The following is a 25105-nucleotide window of genomic DNA, read 5'->3' on the forward strand; positions in this document are numbered from 1 at the left end:
CGTAACCTACACATAGATCACGCCTGAGACTGCAGCGACTCTGCTTTTCACAAGCATGCTTCTCTTTAAGAAGCCAACATTTTTTTCAACCAACTTCAAAACATGCGTTGCTTCGACACAAAGAGAGCATGTGAAGCGACCCGCATCAAATTTTCGTGGGCAACTATGCTTGAAAACCCTAGTGAAGTAACATATATTCTTTTCTACTGTTGTGCTGCATGTTAATTCTTCTATTTCTAATTCAAGTACGCCGGCGCACTCGGTTATAATTTGAAAGATAACGCTTTACTCAGTTGTATGATTAATGCAAAACCTATGCAGAAACCCGCGTGGCACGAAGCAACGAAGCTCGCTAGCGATGGCAGCGCCACTGTTTTGTTGCGTCACTTCTGCATACTACAGCGTTCGAAGCGTTTTGTACGCTCTTTAATATGGCGGAAAGTTTGAGTTTAGACTTTCCTCTAATCAAGCGCGATTTGCTCCGCTCTCGCCGCGAGTGCGCGCTGCGTGGACTTCGCCAGAGCGCCAAGTGGGCGTCCGAGCTCGCTTACGCGCTGCGGGACATCGAGGCGAGTCCGCCGGACCAGGCGCCGGCGGGGTCAGCTCGCGATGACGACTTGGACGACACGTACTTCCTCGCCAAGAGCTACCTGGACCTCAACGAGTACGACCGGGTGGCGCACTTCACGAAGAATGCCACCGGCGCGACGCGGTTTCTCCACTACTACGCGCGGTACCTGTCCGACGAGAAGAAGCGTCTCGACGACACCGTCGAGCCCATCATGGCTACGGACCGTGGGGCGAGCCAGGAGCTGAAGGATTTACAGGTGTGTGTGCGTTTGTGTGTGGGTGCGTGTGCGTGCGTGCGTGTGCGTAAGGGCGCGGCTTGTGGGTTTTCACGGTGGGGCGAGCCAAGAGATGAAAGATCTACAATCCGCTGTGGTGGCGGCTTTGCCGTGAAGCTGCTAAGCCCGAGGGCCCGGGATCAAATCCCAACCGTGGAGGCCGCTTTTTGATGGGGGGCGAAATGCGAAAGCGCCCGTGTACTGTCCATTGGCTGCACGTCAAAGAATCCCAGGTGGTCAAAATTAATCCGCAGTCCCTCACTACGGCGTGCCTCATAATCGTACTATGCTTTTGGCACGTAAAACCACAGAATTTGAAAGATAAGGTGTGTTTGTGTGTGTACTTACGTACGTATACATACACAACCACAGCTTGACGGTTGCATCGCGGATGATCGACGTTGTCCGGTGCTTTGTAAATATAGCCTTCCTTCAGTGTGGATGCAATAGATGTGTCGCGTTAACTTTCGATGATCCGTTGCAATGGTCTGCTGTCGCTGCAGCGTCCAACAGTGGAAGCTTTGTTATGGCTAGCTGGGAGGAGAGAGAGAGTGTGTTGTGTTGACGCAATTATTTCTTGTGTTCGAGATGTAAGGGTCTGCAAAGCATATTCAAACTTCTGTTTGCTTACTTGTTTCTTGTAACGTGCTTGTGTCTCACTGTCATCATACCGTGTGGGTGAAGCAGCGCCCTGAACAGGACACAGCAGAGTGAACATGAGGAAACGCGACTCTCGCCTCCTTGTGTTCTCTCCGCTTTGTCCTGTTCATTGCGCTGCTTCGACCACACAGTATGACGGTTAGTCACCAACTTGCCCATCCTTTAACATTACTTCCTCACTGTATTACCTCAGGTCAAAGTCAAGGTGTGTTGTGGTTTCTTTAGAGAGAAAATCCGCCTAAGTAGAAAAAAAAGAAAGAGGAAAAACTCGAGAGGGTTCACCGTAAGAAAAGCAAGACGTACAGGTTTAACAAGGTGTTTGTTTGATTCCGAAAAGGCGCACGACACCACAAACGTAAAGGTGCAGGCAGCGTCAGTTGGGGTGTGCCGAGCTGCACCCACTCACTGTAAGGTTCAAGGGTGCACTGCACCACAGCAGTACCTTGCCTTGCACCCCGAGCACTTGAGGAAGGGGGTGCAGGCTGCGCCGCCAAATTTCGGTAAATCGAGGGTCTAGGTGCAGAATGTGCAGAGAAACTTGGTTGCTTGAACTAGACCTAAGCGTACACTTTAAAGGAGTACTGACACGAAAATCTTGTGTCCAGCTTTCATTGAAAGTCTCTTTTAGGCAGCTGTCGGCTCCATGATTATGGTACGAGGGCCTCAGTTCTTGGAGAGCACCACAAATAATTAATGGCATCACTTGTCATACAACCCGTTCAAAATGCATGTGAAGTGAAAAAAGGAGGCTGCTCACATAACCGACAGCAGAGGTGGCGGTCACATCGCAAGCAGCCCATGAGTGCTCTAATCAGCCAATTTACTGTGATGGTTGAAAGCCATTCAATGACCATGTTGCCCTAAGATTACCCCTTACAATTGTCCTCTTGTCCTGTCGAGTACTGAACAGGCGTAGCTTTTGGCATCACAGCCATGGTGTTTGTTTGTATGTGCCAGTGGTATCTTGTACTGCGAGTCTGCCACAAGAGGTTTCAATGACCTGACTCATTTCCAGTTTTGCAAGTTTAAGTTTTAGTACCCTAGAGGTGGGGATGCAGCACAACTTCATGATACACTGGCTTGCTGTGTTGCCGCGGCTTCCACACGTGGGCTTAGACGGAAGGAATGCGTGCAGCAGTCTCATTAATTTTTTTCGTGTGCGACATCACCCTATCTAGCCTTATTGCTACACATCAACAGATTTGATTGTGTCTCGATGTCGCCATGATGTCGATGACACCTTGCCCGGCATTTGAGACCTACTTTAGTGTCGAGTTAAAATATCTTATGCTTCCCAGCTTTCGTACTAGCCCAGTGTTTTGTGTTTTTCTTTTTACATTCAGGAAGCGTGCGATAGAGTTTCTACGACATCAAAAATAATGACGGCACTCCATTAGGCTCAATATTTCTCGTTACCTGTCGCAATGGTTTATTGGCTGTGACATTCCGCTGCTGAGGTTGAAATTGCCGGTTTCATCCCCAGCCACTGCGGCTGTAGTTCTATAGGGCCAGAATGCAAAAAATCCTTGTGTGCGTAGATTTACGTGCACATAGAAAAATCTCGAATGCCGTTTGAAGTGCGAGGCTGTGCAACAGGACAAGGACAGATAGGAAGGGAGACAACACAGGCGTCCCCTTTCTATCTGTCCTCGTCTTGCTTCGCTCTCTCACACTTCAGAAGCCATGCAACACCAACCAAATCAATGTCATGCAGTACTGTACACCAGGTGGTCAAAATCTGGGTCCCATAAAAAAAAAAGGCGTCTCCCGTAGTTTCTGTGTAGCCTTAGTATGGTAAACTCAGTTGATCAGTCAGTCAGTCAGAAAAGGTGAAAAGTCAGCCAATCATTTTTGGTTAAAGGAACACTAAAGAAAAGCACTGGATCAGTTAGACCGATAAACTATTCTCGAAGGACTCTAGTTTCATTGATTTCTACGTAATAGGTTGATTATTAGGCGAAAAAATGAAAGTAAAAGTTTCAATTCTGAGCGTTGAGATGCCAGTGCTGATATGTTAGTGCGACGTTATGGATGACAGCATATCTTTCTGCATTTCGTCCGTCGTGGTTTAGTAAATGTTCTTAAAACTTCCCAAGTTCAGTCCTGCACTTCTTTAGTTACAGTGTAGAGTTAAGGTGGCATCACCACCTATCTTTTCTGGCTTACCAAGTGTGTTCTCGCGCCAAGAGCGGCAGTTTTGGTATTGTGGAAGGCTTATTTACTATCACAGTTCAAAGAATTTTTTTCTGTTTAGTGTGTTTATTTATTTATTCATTTATTTATTGACGATACCTCAAGGATCGTATATATGGGGTGTTACATGAGAGGTGGATGAAAAAACAAGCTAGTTGATGTTGACAAAGAGTGACTCAACAGTGGCACTGAAGCGAGTTTGGTTGACATAAACAATGACGTTCGAGGGCAGATTGTTGCAGTCAGTGCCTGTCTTGCTAAAGAACGACTAGTGTTGCATGGCCCTTTGAGGCTAACTTGAGCTGCTCTGCTTCTCTTTCTTTTTCTTTTTTCTTTGCCCACAGACTGAGCTGAGGGCCCTCCGACCCAAGCTTGACGGGTTCTGTCTGTACATCTACGGTGTGGTGCTCAAGCGTCTTCAACTGCGGCAGCAGGCCATCGACGTCTTCGTCGAGGCTGTGCAAGCTGAACCCCTGCACTGGGGCGCCTGGCTGGAGCTGTCATCGCTGGTGGCCGACTGCGACCACCTGCGGAGTCTTGAATTGCCCGACCACTGGATGAAGAAGTTCTTCCTCGGCCACACATACCTCGAGCTGCAGCTCAGTGAGGAAATGCTCGAGACGTACGAGCAGCTCCAGAAGGGCCCTTTCCTGGAGAGCACCTACCTCATGGCACAGGTCAGCGACAGAGCTGTGTGTTGTCGTGCTGCGGTGACGGCGAGGAAGCAGGCACTGCCGATAGTGCGAGTTAGACTGTTATCGGGTGGACTTGGGCACCCAGAAAGACAAGCAATGCTCAGATCACAACGATGATGGCGAGCACGGTCGTTGACATCTGACCTAGTGGCTCGAGGACGTGTTCATTTGGGGTGGTTGTACATCATGTCAAGCAGCAGCATTAAACAGCATGATACAGGACAGCGAGAGAACCATAAGATAGGGCAGTAACAAGTGAATGCTTTATTTATATAAAGCCATGACACAGAAATACACACAAAAAGCAAAAAAAGATAAGCAAGATAGATATTTATTTTGTTGATAGGGGGAGGTGTCGCATGCACGTGCTTGTGTAAAACATTAAAATGCTTAAATAATCTCGCATGTGCGCAGGTCAAGTCTGTCCGCTATCTATACATGTGTCACTGTACATTCCAAAGTGGTCGCTGGTGCTTGCATACACGAGAGAATGTGCAGCACTATTCAAGTTGTGTTTGCGAGGTGATTAGACGAAACTTTCAGCTATGGAATTGGCGACAACACAAAATTTCGGATACAGCTGGCATGCATTGGGCCAAACTATAACTTGAGACCAGTGACAAATCCAGTGAAAAATTGTCACAGGCAAAAAGCAAAAGAATGTGCGCTTGACAGCATGCCTATTAGCCCTGAGAAGTTTAAGTGGTGCCCTCTCGCCTGTGAAGTCAGCTGGCAGACTCATTTGCCGCACTGCGCATTTGATCACTATGTGAAGGTGGTTTGATGTGAATGTTCTTGAAACTGTGTGAGTCAGCACATTTGTACTTGTGTGTACATAATGTTCCAGCACACTGCAATTTGTACACCTTTGATACGTTGAGCCAGAGAAAGCTGCTGAAGCTTGCTTCCCATGCTGTGCAGAGGCAAGGCACCTTTGCTGTAAAGCCATTTGTGAATTTTAAAAAAAAAGAAAGGAAGAAGAAAAAGTCATATGCTGCATTGTTGTGTTCCGTTTTTTAAAATGTAGCAGTGCCTTTGAAACTGTCCTCAAGTTCTTACATAAAACTCTGTCAGACGATACTAGAGAAATGAGTAAAGCTTGCATAGTGCAGATGTATATGCTACGAATGGAATCTGTAAATACCATGTAATTCTCTAGAACAATAGATTTTCAGCAGTTATTAATTGTCCACAGGTCAGTCGGCAAGAAACAAGAAACAGGCTGCTGGGGTGTTACGGGATTGGACACCGGGAAAACACATCTGCCTAGCAGCTAAACGTGCGTCGCGGGGGTTCATTGTTTACTAAAACATAATATAAAATCTCAGTTTGTATTAATTATGTAAAAGATTTCTTTAATTAAGCCACTTGCAACCACGAGAACTCTTGTTGGGTTGTGCAATCAATATCAAATGTGAACAGCGCCGGTGGCTGCTAAAGTCGCAAGAAGAATGACAAGATCTGTGCTGACTTTGTGTTAGATTCAGTCGCGTCTTTCTTTCCTCCACTTGCTTGTATAAAACATGAGTAAACAATAATGAAATATGTACAGCAGCCGACTGATTTTCCGGATCTGGAGGGTACCGAATAATAGTCCAAAGAAAAGAACAGTCCGAATAATCTGCGAGTTGCAAAACCAAACTTTATTTCAGCTAAACCGGACTGAATAGTCGCGGATGGTCCCTTGTTTTAAATTTCTGCTTTTTGTAACGAAGTTTGCTTGCATCTGTGCAAGCGTCATGTTCTCGTCCTACACACTAGACAACAATATTAGAGCGTTGACAACGTCTTGCATTGATGGTTGCGGGCGGCCAGAGGTGTCGTCGGAGTCCGAGTCGCTTTGTGGCGGTGCAGTCACCTGGCACACAATCTCGTCGTCTGTTAGCTCCGTGCACAACTCTATGCCGTTGTCGATCGCAGCAAACATGTGAAAAGTAACAGCAGCGGGAAGGTCCATCCCACTGCTGTGCAAGTCGGCAATCAGCTGCTCGCCGGTGTCGATGTCTTCAGCGGTGCCGTTTGTCTCATTGGTCACGGCCTCTTCAGAAGTGTTGCAAAATCCAGCATGCCTAAAACAATTTGTCATCGTCGAAGGCTGAATAGCCTTCCAGCTGTCTACGACTATTACCACTTGCCTCTTCTGGCACTCAGACATCCTGTCCAGACGATGGACGTAATCTTTGAACAAGCTTTGTCTAATCCAGGCCTTTGTATTGCTGCTGTACCACACAAGCAGGTTCTTTGCATCCTTAAAGCAACGTGGGTTATTCGCCTTCCCTGTCCCTAGAAGGGGCAGCTTCCCGGTGCCAACCGTGTTTACCCCGACCATGGCAGTTACCCCCTCCTTACTATGCTTCCCACGAGCGCAGGCCTCATTAGTAAAGGAAAGTGAACGGTCCGGCAGAATTTTAAAGAACAGGCCTGTCTCGTCACAATTAAAGATGTCTGCTGGAGCATACTCTTGTAGCAGAGCCTTCAACTTACTCATCCAGTAATTCGTCACAGTAGATTAATTCACGGCACCGCTCTCCCCGCAAACTTTCTTCAAAGAGGTTCCGTGCCTTTTCTTAAACCCACGGATCCACCCAGCGGTGAACTTAAGTCCTGAATGCCCATTTTTAAAGGGAACATCTCGGCTTTCTGCTTGAGGATGTTGCCTGAAATGGGGAGGTTCTCTGCTAGGACTCTTGTCAACCACAGCTGCAGGGCCTCTTCAAGCTTCAGATGTTATCTTTTCCGGTAATTTTTTGTACTTTTGCAGTGCGACTGGTCGACTGCAGACAAGATCTTTTCTTTGTTTTTCATGTGATCAGGCAAGGTCTGTTTGGAGATATTAAACTCCTTCGTGACGTCGACTTGTGTCCGTCCTTGCTCGATAAGCTTGATGACGGCGGCCTTCTTGTCCAGTGTCCTGGTTGAATATTTTCCACTCTTCTTCGACCCAGTCGGTGGACGCAGGTGAAGAGCAGGGGTCAAGGCGTCAAATACACGTCGGCATTGCCCTGAACGAACGGCCGCAACACACTAAAATAGCAATGATATGTTGTATGGCGGCTAGTGGTGGCAGGCGATGATTTGCTGCTTCAAGGGACAATTAAGGAAAAGTTAGATCTATAGAGTATTCGTCTAGAAGTCTGTCATCATTTTCTGTGTGTCAGTACATCACTTTGTTGCACAGAAAATTGCTGCTGAATCTCCCATTGCCGCTCATCAATTTGAACTACCTGCACCAAGATTGATGAGTTGACGTAATCTCCACGTGACTTCCCCCTATGCCACTTTTATGTCTTCTAGAAACTCTCTGTTTGGCTCTAGATATGAAGTGTACTGCTTGGCAACTGCAGGTGTTTTGCTTGCGTGAGTCGCGCTGTGACTCAGTTTTCAGGATATAGGATACGATCACTTGAGTCTCAGCGGCTGGAACAGGTGAGGCTGGTTGCCATCTCAGCATTTGTGAACAGAGAAAGCGATGTCACTCGCGGTGGGGGAACTTAGCAGCCGCTCTCTATGAATCGGCCAGTGCTGATGTCACATGACAGGTACCATGGTCCACAAAGTCCACAACAGCTGGTGCCTTTCCAATATTCCAGTTTCATCATTTTCTCACTTACAAAAACTCTGCTCTCGATATCAGTAACGAATTCGTTATTACAGAAGCCTGATCTTTCAGTTTAGCCCAACTGAATATCTTGATTTGCTGTCTTCTTAAAAGAATGTCTTGTATTTACTGCAGTTTCTTAGTCCTCTCAATTAAAATGGCCTTGCATTGGCTCCATGTACGTGAGGAAGTTCGAGCATTTGTAGTGGACAAGTTCCCGGCCAATGCAGGTTGCCATTGCCTACCACAACATGCGGGTTGTGGACAAGGCCATCGAAGGCTTCCAGCAGTTGCGCAAGGCTGACCCGTTCCGGCTGGACAACATGGACATCTACTCCAACCTGCTCTACGTCAAGGAACTGCGTGTTGAGCTCAGCCACCTGGCTCACAGCGTTTGTGCCATTGACAAGTACAGGCCGGAGACCTGCTGCGTCATCGGCAACTTCTACTCGCTGCGGGCCCAGCACGAGAAGGCTGTCCTCTACTTCGGCCGGGCGTTGCGTCTGAACCCAAACTACTTTGCAGCGTGGACGCTAATGGGCCACGAGTACATGGAGATGAAAAACACCAACGCTGCCATCCAGTCGTACCGGCAGGCCATCGAGGTTAACCGCCGGGACTACCGGGCCTGGTACGGGCTGGGTCAGACGTACGAGATACTCAGGATGCCCAATTACTGCCTTTACTACTACAGGTCAGTTTGGTGATCTCTTTTGTGCTCTAGAAAAACCTTTTTCTAGTTTGCTAACTGCTTCTATGATTACTGTATAAGTCGAAGTATAGGTCAGTATGGTGTATAGGTTGACCACTTGCCTTGACGTAAGAAGATTGCGGGGAAAAAAGAAATTATGCAACACAGTTCGGCCATCGCACTCAGTTGTCATCAGGGATGATAAATCCACCTTCGTCTAGTTCAAACTGTCAGGATTCTTGTCTGGCAACGGCACCTATATTCGTTTTTGACATCCGACAGCACATTGTCACTAGTGACGTCCAAAGCATTTGTTATGCAGGACTTGGGATACTGTCATTGATTAACCCTTTCGCTGTCGGACCTTTCTGGCCGTGACGCACCCCCAGTGTCGGCTTGGTTTCAGGGAACGAGCATAACAGGGAATGAACATAGCAATTTATTTTTGATTATGATTGGTATACAAATAACATAGTCAATGCAATATACACATTTCAGTGTTCTGCAGCTGTTGTTAGTAAACATCACCATCATCATCAACCTGACTAACATCCGTTCAACATCCGAATCTGACGGTGCGGAACTCATCTCTTCCTCGCATGAGACGCTGTCCGAGTCCAAATCCGAGCTCGGCTCGTATTCTGAATTGGAAGAGCCACCGCTCCAATGAGCAGACGAAGGTCTCGCGCGCCTCAGCTATCCGAAAGTAACCGCGTGCAGGAAGGATGCGCTTTCAGTCGCCAGCACAACGGAGAGAAATGGGACGTTGTGTGATCAAGAAGACAGAGGGAGATGGAAAAAGACTAAAACTAAGTTCGAAGGGCTTTACGTTTACTGCTGCAAGTCGGAAGCGACGGTGCGGCGAGAGAGCGAAAGCAGCAATCGAGTCACTCTTTTCGGTGAGGCAATGGCACGTGCGCCTGAACTTGACGCGCCGTAGCAAACATACCAACTGAAGAAAAATAAAAACCTTCAAACCAGCGGAGATGGCAGAACAACCCTTGAACCCATAACTACTCGCGCGCGACGCATGATCCAGCAAACGCGGAGCCACCGCGCCACTCAGCGAAGAGAAAGGGGGGAGTGGCAGTCGCACCGTACTCTTCAATACATGTACTAACACAGGTCGGGGTGAAAATATGAACTTGTAGAAAGAGTCAACAGATGGCGTGGCCAGTTTAGGAGCGCCAGCTTTGCGCTCAGGCGCGAAATTTTGAACGCACGATAGAGATTGTACCGGTACGTCAGCGACACTGTGGGGCGGAAGTGTGATGACGTACCGGTACGTCCATGACAGTGAAAGGGTTAATGACCGGCATGCGCTGATCATGTTAAAAGCACATGTGCTGCAGTGATCACTGTAGCTGGCTTGTGGGCATCCTTTGGTTACTGCTGGCCATTCATTCGTTCTGGTGGTCTCCTGTTGATAGCACCTTGAGGTGTTTAGCACCGTGTTTGCATACTGTGGTGGCCGATAAGATTTTTGTTTTGTGCTGTGGATTTGCCTCGGCGGGTAGTCGTTTTTCCTTGCAGTCTATTTCAAAGCGCGAAGTGGTGATGCAACTCCACTGGTAAAAAGACAAGCCTTTCTGCTTCATGAAGTGACACACCTATGAGCAAATCCTGCCTCCTTTGCAATGAATCAAATCTGCCGTTACTAGGAGAACTCACGTGCAGTGCTCACAAAGAAATTGCACGATTTCGTTCAATACGAACAGCTTAGCGGCTGCTGAACTAAGTTTTCAGTGGAAGTCGACAGTTGCACTGTTTACTTTTCTGTTTGCCGAAACCAAATGGGGCAGCGTTGCCATGCTGCTGTTCAGTTTGGGGTATTCTAATTGTTTTCAAGGCGGTGCTAAAGCTGAGCGGGGCCTGCTAATTTTTCACTCCAAGACAGCAGTAAAGCATGTTTGCCCAGAGTTTGCAAGGCTCGCATGTTCAGCACAGCAACAACAAAAAAGGGCAACAGATTCTCCATTCTCTCTCTCTTCTTTTTGTCCCATAGTGGCCAGGCGACAAATGTAATTGTGCCAAAGACTGTTATATAAGACAAGGGGCACTTTCCTTAACTTTTTATTATTTTTTTTGAAAAAGAACTATACTTCTATTCCAGTTTTTATGGTAGGTTCTGCATATGGACCATGGGAGATCGTCAAACTTTCAGTATTCATTCGAATATAAAGCAAGGCTTTTTTCCCCAAACTTCTTAGCCTCGCAGTCACCTCATCTTATGTGCAAGGTTTATGGTGCAATTACTGTTCGAAGGCTGGTGAATCGGGCATGTTGGAACTTATCCGTGGTAGCAATGCATGGCAGAATGAGAAAAAAGAAGTAAATGGGACAAGTGCAGATCACCACTTTTCCCATTTGTTCTTTTTTTTGCGTCCTCATTTTTTTGTGCGCCCACTACCGTGGATACTGTTCCACCATGGTGGCCACACCACCATTATTTCGGTGATCTAGGTTTTGACAGCAGTGCAAATTGTAACAACTTATTAGGTAACCTTCATGGGTGGGACAGTGCTTGCCTGCCTAACTAAGCTGTTACCATTGGCAACAACGAGTCATCTGAATGAACTGAGAGAGCAAATTGCTGCAGGTGCTGCCTTGACAATTACAGGAGGAGGAAACACGTCATGGCCGCCAGGTTTTACAACTTCCGCTTGGCGCCATGAAGATCCAATCCATTCAGAGCATGTTCGTTGATGCCGTTGTTTGATGCACAGGCGCACTTTGTTGTCGTACTCATCCCTGCCTATTCATGATGTGGCATGTTGCATATTCTTCGTGGTATTTCCTACTGGTGCCTTGCATTTGTGCTAGGCTGACATTAGGTATCACTATCAAAAATTGTTGCTAGTACGATGCGGCGTTTGAAAGGAAAGCGATTGTGGAAGGTCAAACTGCGGGAAGCTGTGTGGCAGGCCAAAAATATGGCGGCCCCGAAAACAATGTACATCGTTGAAAAAAAGAAAAGGAGGACTTTCATGCATGCATGGCAACCCGAAAAAGCCTTCTGTGGCCTGCGGAAAGGTGTGTTTCCAGAAGTGGAGGCAAATTTGACAGAATTTGTCAGGGAAAGAAGTCGCCGTTTGATTGCCGTGAGAGAAATTGTGCAAATGAAGGCACGGGAAATTGCAAGAACCCGTGGCGTCGCTCAGCCTAAGTTTAAGGTGAGCTGAGTTTGGGTGCAGAAATACATAAAAAGGGCTAGGTTCTCCCTTAGTTGACGGACTTCCGTGAGGCAGAAGCTGCTGTTGGACTATAAAAAACAAGCTAGTTTTATTTCAGCGGTACATTATTGACTTGCAAAAGCAGTAAAACTTTCTCCTGGGGCAGGTTGGAAGTGCAGATGAAATGCTATTTTTCTTCAATGTGCCATCAGCCCGACAATACGCCAGAAAGGGGATTGCCAAGTCAAGGTAAGGAACACCAGAAGTTAGAAATTGCAGATGCCTGTAACATTTGCTTACACCGCTGAAAGGTGCATGTTGCTGCTATATATAGCTATAAGGGAAAAGCAGTTCCAAAACAGGATTTTTTTAGAAGTGCCCACGTTCGCTGTCAGGACAAAGACTGGGTGACCTACAAGTCTTGGACCGGGTGAAGACAGTGTGGTGTCGCCGACCTGGGTACTACTCAACTGACGACTGCTTCTTGTTCTGGATGCCTTTCAGGGAATTCTGACTGAGGGAGTAAAAAAGAAACTCCTAGAAGAAAGAGAGAGAATAAACATGTTTATTACATAAATGAAACTTTGGAAAGGCGTTTCTTGGGAAAAAAACAGATAGCAGTGATCTCTGGAGGCATGACGAACCAGCTGCAATCCTTGGATGTTTGCCTCAACAAGCTTTGCAAGGATCATGTCAGATGGCTGTACGACTGGATGGCCTTCAACGAAAAAGCCTCGATGCCATGGGGTTGTTTGGAGCGGGCGTCGCCATCTATGTTGGCGCAGTGGGTAACGGATGCCTGGGAGGTTATGCCTAAGCAATCGCAGCAGCATCTTTAAAGAAAATTCTGCATTTCAATCTCTCTTCATAGTACAAAGGACAATGAACTCTGAGAGTGCAAAAGCAGCAACGAGAACACTGATGTCTCCAAAGACGATAATACTGCATTGCTGTGAATGTTGCCAGGCAGGAGAGAGTTTGTGCACGCCTTTTGTTTGCTTCGTTAAAGAGTTAGAAATGCAGTAAACTTATCGATTCAATTGTTTCACCTTATATATTGATGTGCATAATTTTTTTATTTTTTGGAGGTCCTCCAACTGCACGCTCATCTTACAAACGAATAAATGCAGTCATTGCTTGCCCGAGCCATTGTGGGGTGTTCGAGGGGGTTCAGGGCTTTGCTGAGAAATGCTTTGGGATCCTGCGAGGCAACACGAGCATTACAGGAATTTCTCCTGCGAAATTTCATTCAAAGAAAAGGTGGTGGTGATGGACAAGATATCTATATAATATATGTACATATATATATATTAGTCACTGACACGCTAAAGGCTGGTGGAAGTTTCAGTAGTCCTGGTAAAGTTGTTGACTATGAGAGCCTTTCCTGCATGTTATTATGCTATCTTATTGTAGCTTTGCCATGAACATAATAAAATTCTGATTCTGTAAAAAAAGAAAGTACAGTTGACTTCCATAAATTGAGCCTTGATGGAACCGACGCAACTGATTGAATTATCCGGCAGGTCAAATTAAAAGAAGCAGCAAAGAGAACATGCAAACCCACTGCTGCTTTATTTGGTAGTATTTACCCCATTCTAATGTGCCTCCGAATTTAACATGCACACATTTTTTTATGGGTTTTACAATAGGGGATAACAGGCACCCAAACTAATGCGAACCCAAGTTTATAAAAAGACAAATGCATCATGCCTTCTGTTCTGGCAATCAGAAAAAGATTAAGCCTGCAAAGTTTACCTCCACAGAAAGGAAATATATTTGCACTTAATTTCCTTTGTCGTCACTTATGGACAGCTCTTTATGCCCATGGGTCACTTATAGTCTTTTTTTGCAGTTGAGTGCATTTGATGTTCCACATTTCTTGAACTTGGCAGCCATCACTAGGGGTATGGTGGCCCAGGCATAGACTAAACACTTGGCCAGTTTGTCACGCAATGCAGGACTCTGACATGCTGAAAATGTGTGGCATGACACTGTTGACACTAGGTTAGTGTGCAAAATACCTTCCATTTTGAATGAGCTTTCGTGAGGGAGATGACGCACTGTCATTGCCAACTTATGCGAAAACACAGCGAGGACTTGTCATGTAACTGTCTTGTGATGACACTGGCGATTATGATGACTCTGGCAGTAGGCAGTTGCCAATGTTGCAAATGCGGCTCCGGTTTTGCGTCTGATTGTAGCACGCGAACAGCTTTTGGATGCATTTCCTCGGAAAAATGTGGTGTGCGCTAGAGTCATGTAAATGTAATAATTCGTTATGAGCTTCTGTTTTCACCTTGAAACTTGTTGAAAGCAGGCCGTAGAATCAGTGTTTTCTGTGGTAGATGTCTTCGATGCATTCACTGTCTTCTAGCGTCTTCTAGACAGACATTCATTGTATGCTTTCCCTCGCACCTACAGCATACGGAACACGGCTGCAATGTTATCGCACTTGGACTTATACAAAACATCACGGTGATGCTGACAACGGAAATTCAATTCGAGTGTCCATATAATTACTGTCACAATAAAAAAAATTCGCCTCCCTTTTTTGGCAATAAAAGGCGATGAGCAGAGGGCTACTTGCTTTGAGCAAGTTTATTCAGAAAACTTCCCAAAGCAAGCTGAATTGGCAAATAGATTGCTGAAGAAGTCACTGCGATCTGGAAACACAGTACATTGCTTGTAAGGCTCTGCTGTATTTGTCTTGCCGCTCCTTATGCGCTGTATCTAAATACAAATAACCATAAATAAATTGTGTATGTATCTCGCAAAAGGCATGTATATTCAGGGCAAACAAACGAAAATCTGTTGTTCCCCCTTGTGCCCTCACCCACTTCCACTTGTCATCTGTAAGCGTTTTTACGAATTTTAATGTTCACAGCTTGGCAGGTGTGGAGTTACTGCGATGGCTGGCATCATACTGTACTGTATGTGGATGCATGCAGGCAAGCGCAGGAGCTGCGACCCAACGACTCGCGCATGATGGTGGCACTGGGCGAGGCCTACGAAAAGTTGGAGAAGCACCACGAGGCCAAGAGGTGCTTCTGGCGCGCCCACTACCTCGGGGACTTTGAGGGGCTCGCCCTGTTCAAGTTGGCTCGCGTCTACGAGCGCCTCGGCGAAACCCAACAGGTGTGCTCAGCTTCTTGCATTTTATCTGCAGTGGAACGTTAGCAACACAAGCGATGTACACGAAACGAAGGTGTACCTAATGCCTTCCTTGTACGATACTCAGAGGTCGTATCACACAACCTTTATGTTTTGTTTAACGCTTCACTCAGTCAAAGCTCAGATTGGCTCAATCAAGCAGATTGGCTCACGGCAAGAGTAGTTCCTGTATTTAAATCGGGAAACAGACTAACAGCTTGCAACTACAGACCAATTTCTCTAATAAGCAGCTGCTGTAAATCGCTTGAACATGTACAGTATTTACGCAATTGTAATGCGCTCTCGGTTGTAATGCGCCCCCGTTTGCCATGACCTAAAAAAAGAAAAGTTCTTTACAGTACCGCGCACGTCATTCTTTCATACAGAAATACAACTTTCTCTCATTTGGAAGAAAAAACGAAGATTTACTCCCAATGCACTAAAATTGTGAAAAATAAAGAAAGTCGCAGTTTTGCCCGAAAGGCAAAGCATCGATTGCGATAGCAAATTAGTAGACAGCTATACGACAAATAAGAATAGTAGTTTTATCGGCCATATAAACTTTTAAACATTCACTTACTAAGTAAATTAACAAGCACGGTTTCACACACTCACAAGCAAACATGAACACGTCTCACTCAATGACTGTGGAAACCTTATCAAAATGGCGGAGTGAGGAAGTGCGGGAGCAGGAGCGAGCGAATTGACCTTTGTGCGGCCTCTCGCTTCAACATGAACTAAGCAACGAGAACACAGCGCGGTGCGCCTAGATGCGTAGACTCTGTCTCCATCTCGGATCACTTTCAAGATAGGGGCTGCGTGACCGCGCCGTACGTAGCAGCTGGTGGAGTAGAATGCCTCTCCTGTTTGTGCCAGTTCCGCACGCAAGTTTCGGGAACTCCGAACGCCCCTGATGCGGCCCTATTTCCGTCCGTCTCTGCACATGTGATCACTTTCCTTTTAATTGTGGCATCGTGATGAACACCCGGTATGCCTTCGCAGTTGGCACTCATGGAGTGCACATGGAGGAAGCTACAGCAGCTAGGCTAGAAGCGCGTTTGAGGCAGCCATGTTGAAATGCCAATGGCGATATGTTAGTGCAGATTTAGGATCGTACTCAGATCTGATGCCCACGCAATTTTTGGACCTGCTTTAGCAGAAAAAAAGTGCGCATTAGATTCGAGTAAATGTGGTAATAGCTCACCGTATGCCTCAGCACCTTGAACCGAAAAAATTCTTCGTTGAGTATCAGCATGGTATCCGGAAGACTGCCTCAACAACTGCACAATTGATTTCATTTATACATGATTTTGCTTCAGCCCCATATAATAGTGAACAAATAGATGCAGCTTTTTTCCACATGTTGAAAGCTTTTGATCTTGTGCCACACACTTTGCTCATTGACAGATTAAGGGATGCCAAGCTTCCTGAGAAATTGATACTGTGCTTGCAGGCTTATCTTAAAAATTGCACACAGTTTGTAGAGTGTGCAGGTGTCAGGTCTGCTGACCTGCAGGTCTTTTCAGGGGTACCACAAGGTTCCGTACTTAGTCCTTTGTTATTTTTAATTTATATAAACGGTATTGCTTCTAACGTTGATCAATCTGTTACAGTAAAATTTTTCGTTGACAACTGTGGGATGTACAGCGTTGTAATAGCTCCTCTTGCCAAACACTACTGAGCCTCTGTAAACTTGTGGACTGGTGCGAATGAAACGGCTTGCAAATAAATTTTGATAAAACATTTGCTATTACAATAACCACAAAGAAAAAGCCACTGTCTCATATGTATTATATTACTAATAAAAGTATTCACTCAGTAATGTCTGTCAAATATCTAGGACTAACGATCACAAGCAACTTAAAATGGGATAAACGAGAAGAAAGGGGGTTAACCGAGGGGCCCGATTTTATTAGGCATATCATAAGAAGCCAACATGTGCTTAAAATGGGATAAGCATTTCAAGAACGTTTGCACAACGGCATTTAATAAACTTTGCTTTCTGCGCAGAAAATTAAAAGACATGCTGTCAAGTGTTAAACTCGAGGTATACCGCACTGTAGTTTGACCAGTCCTTGAGTACGCTTCTGCATTGTGGGCCCCACACTACGTTAAAGATATTGCACAAGTAGATCGAATTCAGCGCCTCACTGCTAGATTTATTGTATCTGACTATCGATTATCTTCATCTGTTACCGATGTGCTGCAGTGACTGCATCTAGAGCCCTTCTGGGTCCGGCAAAAGATTACGAAACTAAAGATGCTTTATTTGATCTATCAGAACAGAATTGGTCTGCCCCATGAAACTTATCTTTCCCGTGCACAACACAGGTCATCTAGAATTAATCACTCGAATTATCTGCCCGTGGTTTGCAAGGACGAAAAGGTTTCAGAAGTCTTTTTTTCCCGCTTACACTTGAGGAGTGGAATTTTCTTCCGGCATCTGTTGTTGATTGTACATTATGTAGAAACCTTTGTGAATTCTTTTTTGTTGCACTCTATGTAAAAAAAAAAAAAAACTCTCCTGCTTGGGCAGCACTGTTGCCTGAAGTATTTTGAAATAAATGAAATAAATAAGTATGCAAGAAAACGTAACATCTAAATAAATTTTATTGTCCAAATACAGTTGGATTTCATAACAGTTGCATTTGTCATGAAAATTCTTTGTTATATCTTATTTGTGACCATGACCAAGTATTTTGTAAAGTTATTTCTTTATGATTTTGTGCATCAGGCTGCGAGAGCTCCATGTTACGAGCATGCAGGCAGATATTGACAGAAGAAAAAAAAATCACTATAGTGTCGAAAGAAACATAAGTGTGATGCCTCCGAAGGGTCAGCGAGGAGCACCGGCAATTTTAGTGACCCGTTGACAGCTTGTCGTGCTGATACATGGTGCTTTGCGTTGTCATTAACATTCTAGTTCAGATTAAGAGGAAGAGGTGGGCAGCTTATGTAAAACGCGGAGCACACAACCGGTGGTCCATTATCGCAAGAGAATGGGGTGCTTAGGGAAGGGAAGTACAGTTGAAAACGATAGAGGGTTAGGTGGTGTGATGAGGTTAAGAAATTTTCAGGCATAGGATTTGGAGCTGGCTAGCACAAGATAGGTGCAATTTAAAGGAGTACTGACATGGTATTTTCGACTACATTTGAACCTCGTTCTAATGAAGCTGAAGGGGAATCCAAGATTACTTCGTTATATTCATTACTCCATTATAGCAGCTAGTGCAATTTACTGTAATATATGCCCAATGGTATGGACAGCTTTAAACATGCAAAGATGACTGTGGTTCCTTGGCCTGCTGAACCACTATACAGCTTTATATGCGATGAAAATTCAATAAAACGACAGCAAAAGACTCTCCGGCCTCTGCAACTAGCAACTTTTTAGCACCTGACATGACAGCTATTACAATAGCGTCCTTATGTACCAATGTCTTATGTACTTATGTCTTATGTACTTATGTCTTTCGCTTCTGCTTTCCTCTAGACTCGCTCATATTGTCCTGAAACCCGTTCATGTAAACAGCTGACAGAGCTCGGCACAGCGCCCGGAACACGAACATATACGGCAACGCGTTCGGCCCTTGAAAGCGAAACTATCTGATCTGCTAATTTCTCGTGACTTTGCGGCTCCGTTGTGTGAGCATGCCGGCTAGTTTTGGCCGGCTAGGCTCGGCTGGCTTGTGCAAGTTTCATGCAATCTCGAAGGTCACATCTAGCTGCTTCAACACAGCATGGCTTGCTGCAGTGAGAGAGACAAGTGAAGGCACTGGTTTTTAGCATGCCACGCACAAGTGTCATCATCGATATGTGGCACAGCTAGGCATGGCCTCTGAGATTGCGATCTTGGAGGGTGTACCTAGCTTTGCCAGCTAGATGCTGCAGCGAGAGACAGATGCGATGAGATAAGGGAGAGGTGCTGCTTGCGTGCAGCACTGCGTTTGAGTGAGGTTTAAAATGCATGGATCTCTATGGAGATTTCAAGGGGGATATAATTTACTTCATTATACAGTGGAACCCCGATTATACTACTTTCTTGGGACCATGAAAAAGCCTAGTAAAATCCGAACATAAATTATGCCTATAAAGATACAGTAGAACCCCGCTGTTACGTTCCTCACTGCTGCGTTTTCCCGGCTGCTACGTCGTTTTCATCTGGTCCCGGCATAGCGTCCATAGGATCCAATGTATAAGGAGCCCGGCTGTTACGTAGTAGCTGTGAAAACATTCCCGCATGATACATCGCAACTTAGCACCCCGAACCCGCCTGGGCTAAAGTAGGCAATGCGCTCCAACCGCCATTTCGGCTTTTGACGAGTTTTGACCGGGCTTGGCTATGAAGCTGGCTGCAAGAAGCCGCACGCCAGTTCGAGAGGCCGCCACTAGGTGGTCATTCGTGAAAAGTGCTCTCACTATCATCTCTCTGATTACGGTCACCGCATGGTTGTTGGACGGGTCGACTCACGGAGGAAGGAAACTCAGGAGAGGCCCTGACGTCACTCTTTGTGAAGCTAAAGTGAAGCCGGAAGTTGGCGTTGCTCATGGCGTTGCTCCACCTATTGGGCCAGCTCTCCTCTCTTGTTTACATTTCTCGCTAAACCACGCCGTGCTGTGCGCAACCGAGCTGCTCTGACACGCGCGCTCCACAGCAATACTAAACAATCGTTAGCATGATTACGCCAAAGAGGGCAAAATTTCCTGCTGATATTCCTTCGTCCGTTGCCATTGCCGTGGCGTGGTGACGACGAGGAGCACGAGCCGTATGATGCTGGGGAGTTGCCAAATAGTACTAGCTTTGGAGAAGCCGTTGCGGCTCTGGACCGCCTCCGCAGGTACATCGCACCCCACGACAACGCTGACAGCAATGTGGCCTTTCGGGCTATTGAGAAACATGTGGTGATTTCTAGCGAGTGAAAGAAATGGCAAGCCACCATTCTAGACTTTTTTAAGTCCTAAGCGCACTCTGTGGAAATAAATTGTCTATAGTTGAAGCTGCACTTTTTTCATTCATTTTCGGAGCTTTCCTCACTGTTGCGTTTTCCCGGCTGTTACGTTTTTTTTCCCTCGGTCCGGTGAAAAATGTATGAACAAGGTTCCACTGTACTAATTTCGCGCGACGAACTTACGAGAAACTTCAGTGTAAACTACTAACGTACTCTGCAGGGCTTGGAAACCCAAATTACCAAAAAAGTAAATGCGATAAGAATTAATGCAGCAGTACAGGTACCAACCATGCTTTATTCAGACGAACCTTTACGGCACTCCACTGCCGCGATTCCCGCCAGCCGGCGCGAACTTTAAAAAAAGTCGGCAAGTTTCTTTTGGACCTTGTTTGATCCATGAACCAAGAGCTTTCGCTCGAGTTGGGCAACGTCCTAAAGGAGGTCCTCTGCAGCATCGTGTGAACAGATGAAGTTCCGGATGCCGTCTATGTGCCATGGCACTTCAACAAACGTGGTAGACACAGGGCACGGCATCTGTGGCTTCGTCTTTGCCCTCGTCCGATGTCGCAGCGGTGTCGGCATTAGGCAAAGCCTCCTCGATGACGTCATCCAGCGACACCTCGCCGCAGATCGGAACGTTGTCGTCGGCCTCCACATATTCTGCGAAGGTCGTGGTGAGGTTTAAACCCTCGAAATAATCGTCGGCGAAGCCTGCATCGGCCTTGAGCAGCATCGAGGTTGTTGCGTCCCCAGCAGAGGAGACAGTCTCGCTTGAAGCCACAGTGCTTGAACGAGTTAGCGATTGTGCTTCGCGACATTGCGTTCCACGAACTGGCAACGAAGCCTGCATCGGCCTCTAGCGGCATCGAGGTTGTTGTGTACCCAGCAGAGGAGGCAGTCTTGCTTAAAGCCATAGTGCTTGAACGAGTTAGCGATTGTGCTTCGCGACACTGCGTTCCACGAACTGGCAATAAAATGCATGGTATTGAGCACAGTGATCTTTTTTTCCAACTCGCTGCGCTCCATAGTCGCCAGCCGACATTGCACTAACCGCTTCTGGTACCTTTGCTTGACGAGCTTAATGATGCTGAAGATTCGGGTATCTTAAGGTCCCGGGTAATGCTGGCTTTCGTGGCTCCATGCTGCTTTTCCGCTTCCTTGATAATATTCAGCTTATCGTCGAGCAACAGGACTGTCCGCTTTTTGGGACATCTTACATTGCGTTGCTCCACACAACTCAAAACCTCCGCTGAACGCTGGTCGCTAGGATTACGATGAAGAACACGTTCGATTAACCTACCTTGTTGATGATCTGCTGCTGGGAAACTGGAAGGAGAGAAACGCTTCCCCAGCGTGACGAGAGGCGACGCCGCAGAGATGAAAGGGACAAAGTGATTGGATGGATGGATGGATGGATGTTATGAGCGTCCCCTTTGGAGCGGGGCGGTGGGGCGCCACCGAGCCCTTGCTATTATACGGCCTAATCTCCCACCTAGGTTAAACAGTAAAAAAGAAAAAAAAAACCACTATGAACTCCCACAAGCAAATTTTCTGATCCCCTATTGCGAACTGTGCTTTTGTACGTCTCTGTTTTTTGTCGTTTCCCTAACTTTTCGTCCACCAATCCTCCAATCGCCTCTTACTAATGCCTGTTGCGGACGTCTTTACTTTTCCACTGCTCTCGCTGAAATGAAGGGCTTCAAGGAGGCCAGTGGTGCCCAAATCGACTGCTGGGTAGACGACTTCTCATTATAATAAAACATTCTCCATGGTTTCCCTAGTTTTACCGCAGCAAGCATGTGCTTCTTCTTCCTTCTTATATCTTGCTTTATAGGTGCGTGTTCTAAGGCATCCCGATCTCGCTTCGAATTGATTGTGGAGAAGAAAAGGCACTATTTCAGCACAGCGGGCGTCGCAGGCGGCTGCTGGTAGGGGGGAGAGAAACGCTTTTCCCAATATGACGAGAGGCGACGCCACAGAGAAGAGAGGGATAAAGTGATTGTGCAGAAGCGCTATTTCAACACAGCGAGCGTCGCGAGCGGCTGCTGGTGGGGGAGAGAGAAACGAACGTGCTTGGCAAGGGTCGTCATATAACGCCGGTCAAGCGTAAAATTGCGTCGGATAACTCGGGTTTTTAATGCATTGCTTCTATGGGGACTTCGCCGGGACAGGCTAATCCATCGTAAAACCCGGATTGTCGCAAAACCGGGGGACGTATAAACGGGGTTCCACTGTATCTAATTTCGTAATAGCGAGGTTCAAGTATATACAGTTGAACCTCGCAATAACGAAAATCGGCGGGGAATGCGAAAAAAATGAGCTTTCGTGAGAATTTTATTGTTGCGAAAAGAGACAGCACAGATAGGTAATGCATTGCAGAGCAAAACTTTACTGTCAAAATTCCGTTAGCCTACTTTGCAAGCTTTGCTTGAGGATATAGAACCGCATTGCCGACAGTACAAGGTGCGCCACATGCGTCGACCAGCAGCGGCAGTGCTGCCATAGCGCAGTATTTTCGGTCAATTGTTTTCGGAGATACAATCACTTTTGTGAGATTTCATGCATCTCGGCACCGGACACAGAGCAACAGCGCATGCAGTAGCATTTCTTCAGTGCACGCCGTTGCGCGTAGGCGCCGACGTGTCCGGTGCTGAGCACAAAAGTGATCATATAAAAGTGATCGTACAAAAGTGGTTGCAAAAGTGATCATGTACCCGAAGGCAAACGATTGAAATAAGGGCCTTTTCGTGCAAATCTATGGTCTGCACCGAATCCCCACATAACGCCTGTTGAGTGACACCAAAACCAACGTTCTTGAAGCAAGGGATGCTTATTCCCAGAAAATCGCCCAATCATGGCCCGATGCGTGACACTCTATGTGCCGCAACTGTTATCTCAAGCGCCATAAACAATTCCATGTCGGTGGGACGTGGATTTCCTTGTTTTTGCTGCATTTTTCTCACCGAGGTGCACATTACGCAGTGCACTGCCGCGATCGGCGGTTTTCTTCGAAACGCGCGTTCAGTTTACGTTCAGTTTCACCTCACACGATTGGCCTAGGTCTCGCCGAAGCTTGTTATGGCATGCCAAATTTTTTATGTTTGCTCATCTTTGACTTGGAAGTTAGTAGATTCTCACTTAACACAAACACATTTCTTTCTGCCAAATAAGAGTTGGCAGTGGAAAGGGTTAAATTCTGTGGTGGTGCTACGAGACCTTGCTATGGTGGCCATGGTTACACTCTTTTACACCCTTTCAGGCTTATCCAGTAATCTCCTATCATGTGTGCATTTCTTTTTATTAGCACTCTCCCTGCACCAGTTTCCTGTAGGGAATGCTATCTCACACTGATGCGGGCATGCTGCTCGTGACCTGAAAATCCCGCAAGTGCAGCTGTAGAAAAGAAAATTCACACCACACGGACAGCAATTGTTGTTTGGGGGCAAAATAAGCCCCAGAAGGTGTGCAGTTTTTTTTTTGTGTAATTTTTTTCTGCATAATTGCACACTTTTTTTCAGTATGGCTGCCCTGACTTGACATCTCTCTCTCTCTTGACTTGCTCAGGCCTGTGCGGCATTCACCGACTACGTGCGGCAGGTTGACAGCCAGTGCTACCGGGCTGACCGCGAGGACTTGGCGCATGCCTGCCGCTTCCTGGCCAGGCACCACTTGGCCCAGAAGGACCTCGATGTGGCGTACGAGTTTGCGCACAAATGCACCGAGTTCCCGGAGACCAAGGAGGAAGCGCGCGGCCTGCTCAAACAGGTGGCTGACGCCCGGGCACTCCTTGAGCAGGACACGGGAGGCGGGGACATGCAGGTTGAGGAAGAAGACGAGGAGGACGACGACTCTCTCCTTACTGGTCAAGACTTGCTCATCTGTGAGATCGCGGATGTGGAAGACTTCAGGACTCCTAACAAGTGATTGCTTGTGTAGATAGGACCCGGGAAGGTGGGGCATGCAGGTTGAGGAAGAACAAGAAGCTAATGATGACTTGGCTCGTGACTTGACAAGAGTCGCCCATCAGCAAGATCACAGATGTGGTAGGCTTTACAGTTTTAACAAGTGATTGCTGTTGTAAACTATTGAAGCACTTGCTACTCTTTTGCCTAAAGGGTAGTAGCAACAACAGGTGATGCGTCAGTGAAACCTCACTGACCGTTGGTATGTTGTGATGATGAGAAGGTTTGGGCTTCTGATTTGTATATTGAAGACAGTGGTGATATGAAAGGAAGCTCTTGTCTGGCTAGAGGATTGACGACCTGCGTCGTCATGGGTGGTAATGGCGCAGTTCCCATTCAAGTGAACTACCACAGTGAATGCATGTGGCTTCTTTCATTGCATGTGTTCTATTGCTGCAGTTGTAGTTGGATTGGCAAATCTTCACCAGGCGGGAAACTTCAGAGCATTCCTGGACCCTGACAGTGACAGCAGTGAAGTACAGGCTAAAGAAAAAGGAGGTGACAAGGGCAATGATTAGCCATTTGGCAAACGAAACTCGTGAAACTTGGGTGAGGGACCTGCGACAAGCGGCCGTTGCCATAAATCGCTGTTTCTTTTGCATGCCACAGATTCGAAGGACTTATTAGGAGCAGGGTCAGTTTGCAACAGACTCTCAGCTTCCAGTGTGAAATTAGGATATATCCGAAAAACATATCTGCTCACACACACATTTCCTTCAATTGTTATAGCTTCACAAACATGAGCTCACGCATAACATTCATGTTTCTGTGTCACATGGGATGATGAAACACTATGTCACAATGTTCCTGGATGAGGACTTCAGTATTTGAACACATGAAATGAGGAGCAGGAAAATGAAATGGCTAATGATCCAGGCACATTTCTTTGAGGTTACAAACCTAAAAGACGAGTGACAACAAGATATGGATGGATTATCATTAAAGATGACTGTGTCAATCTGTCAAATTGTGAAGACATTGTTTTATTGCCATGGCAATTATATGGACACTCCGGATGTATTTTTGCCATCGCCGTCGGCATTGCCGTTATGTTCCGCGTAAAGTCCAAGGGCGATAACACCATCGCCATGTGTTGTATGTTTATGTGCGAGTGAAAGCACGCAAAGGAAGCCGGCGATCACTGCTCAATCTGGCGTGCGCAAAGAAAGCGGAGAGCAAACTCGCCGTG

General features: G+C 46.5%; 1 protein-coding gene across 1 annotated transcript; it reads left to right on the top strand.

Moving 5' to 3' along the window:
• The first annotated feature begins 386 nt into the window (after positions 1-386).
• Positions 387-24883, top strand: Cdc23 (cell division cycle protein 23). The gene is made up of 5 exons (XM_070528125.1): positions 387-827; positions 4043-4375; positions 8222-8685; positions 14804-14990; positions 23519-24883. The coding sequence occupies exons 1-5, from the start codon at positions 432-434 to the stop codon at positions 23876-23878; spliced, it is 1740 nt and encodes a 579-aa protein (XP_070384226.1). The 5' UTR covers positions 387-431; the 3' UTR covers positions 23879-24883.
• Positions 24884-25105: the final 222 nt, after the last annotated feature.

The sequence above is a fragment of the Dermacentor albipictus genome, chromosome 10, assembly GCF_038994185.2.
Source record: "Dermacentor albipictus isolate Rhodes 1998 colony chromosome 10, USDA_Dalb.pri_finalv2, whole genome shotgun sequence".
In the NCBI taxonomy this organism is placed as follows: domain Eukaryota; kingdom Metazoa; phylum Arthropoda; class Arachnida; order Ixodida; family Ixodidae; genus Dermacentor; species Dermacentor albipictus.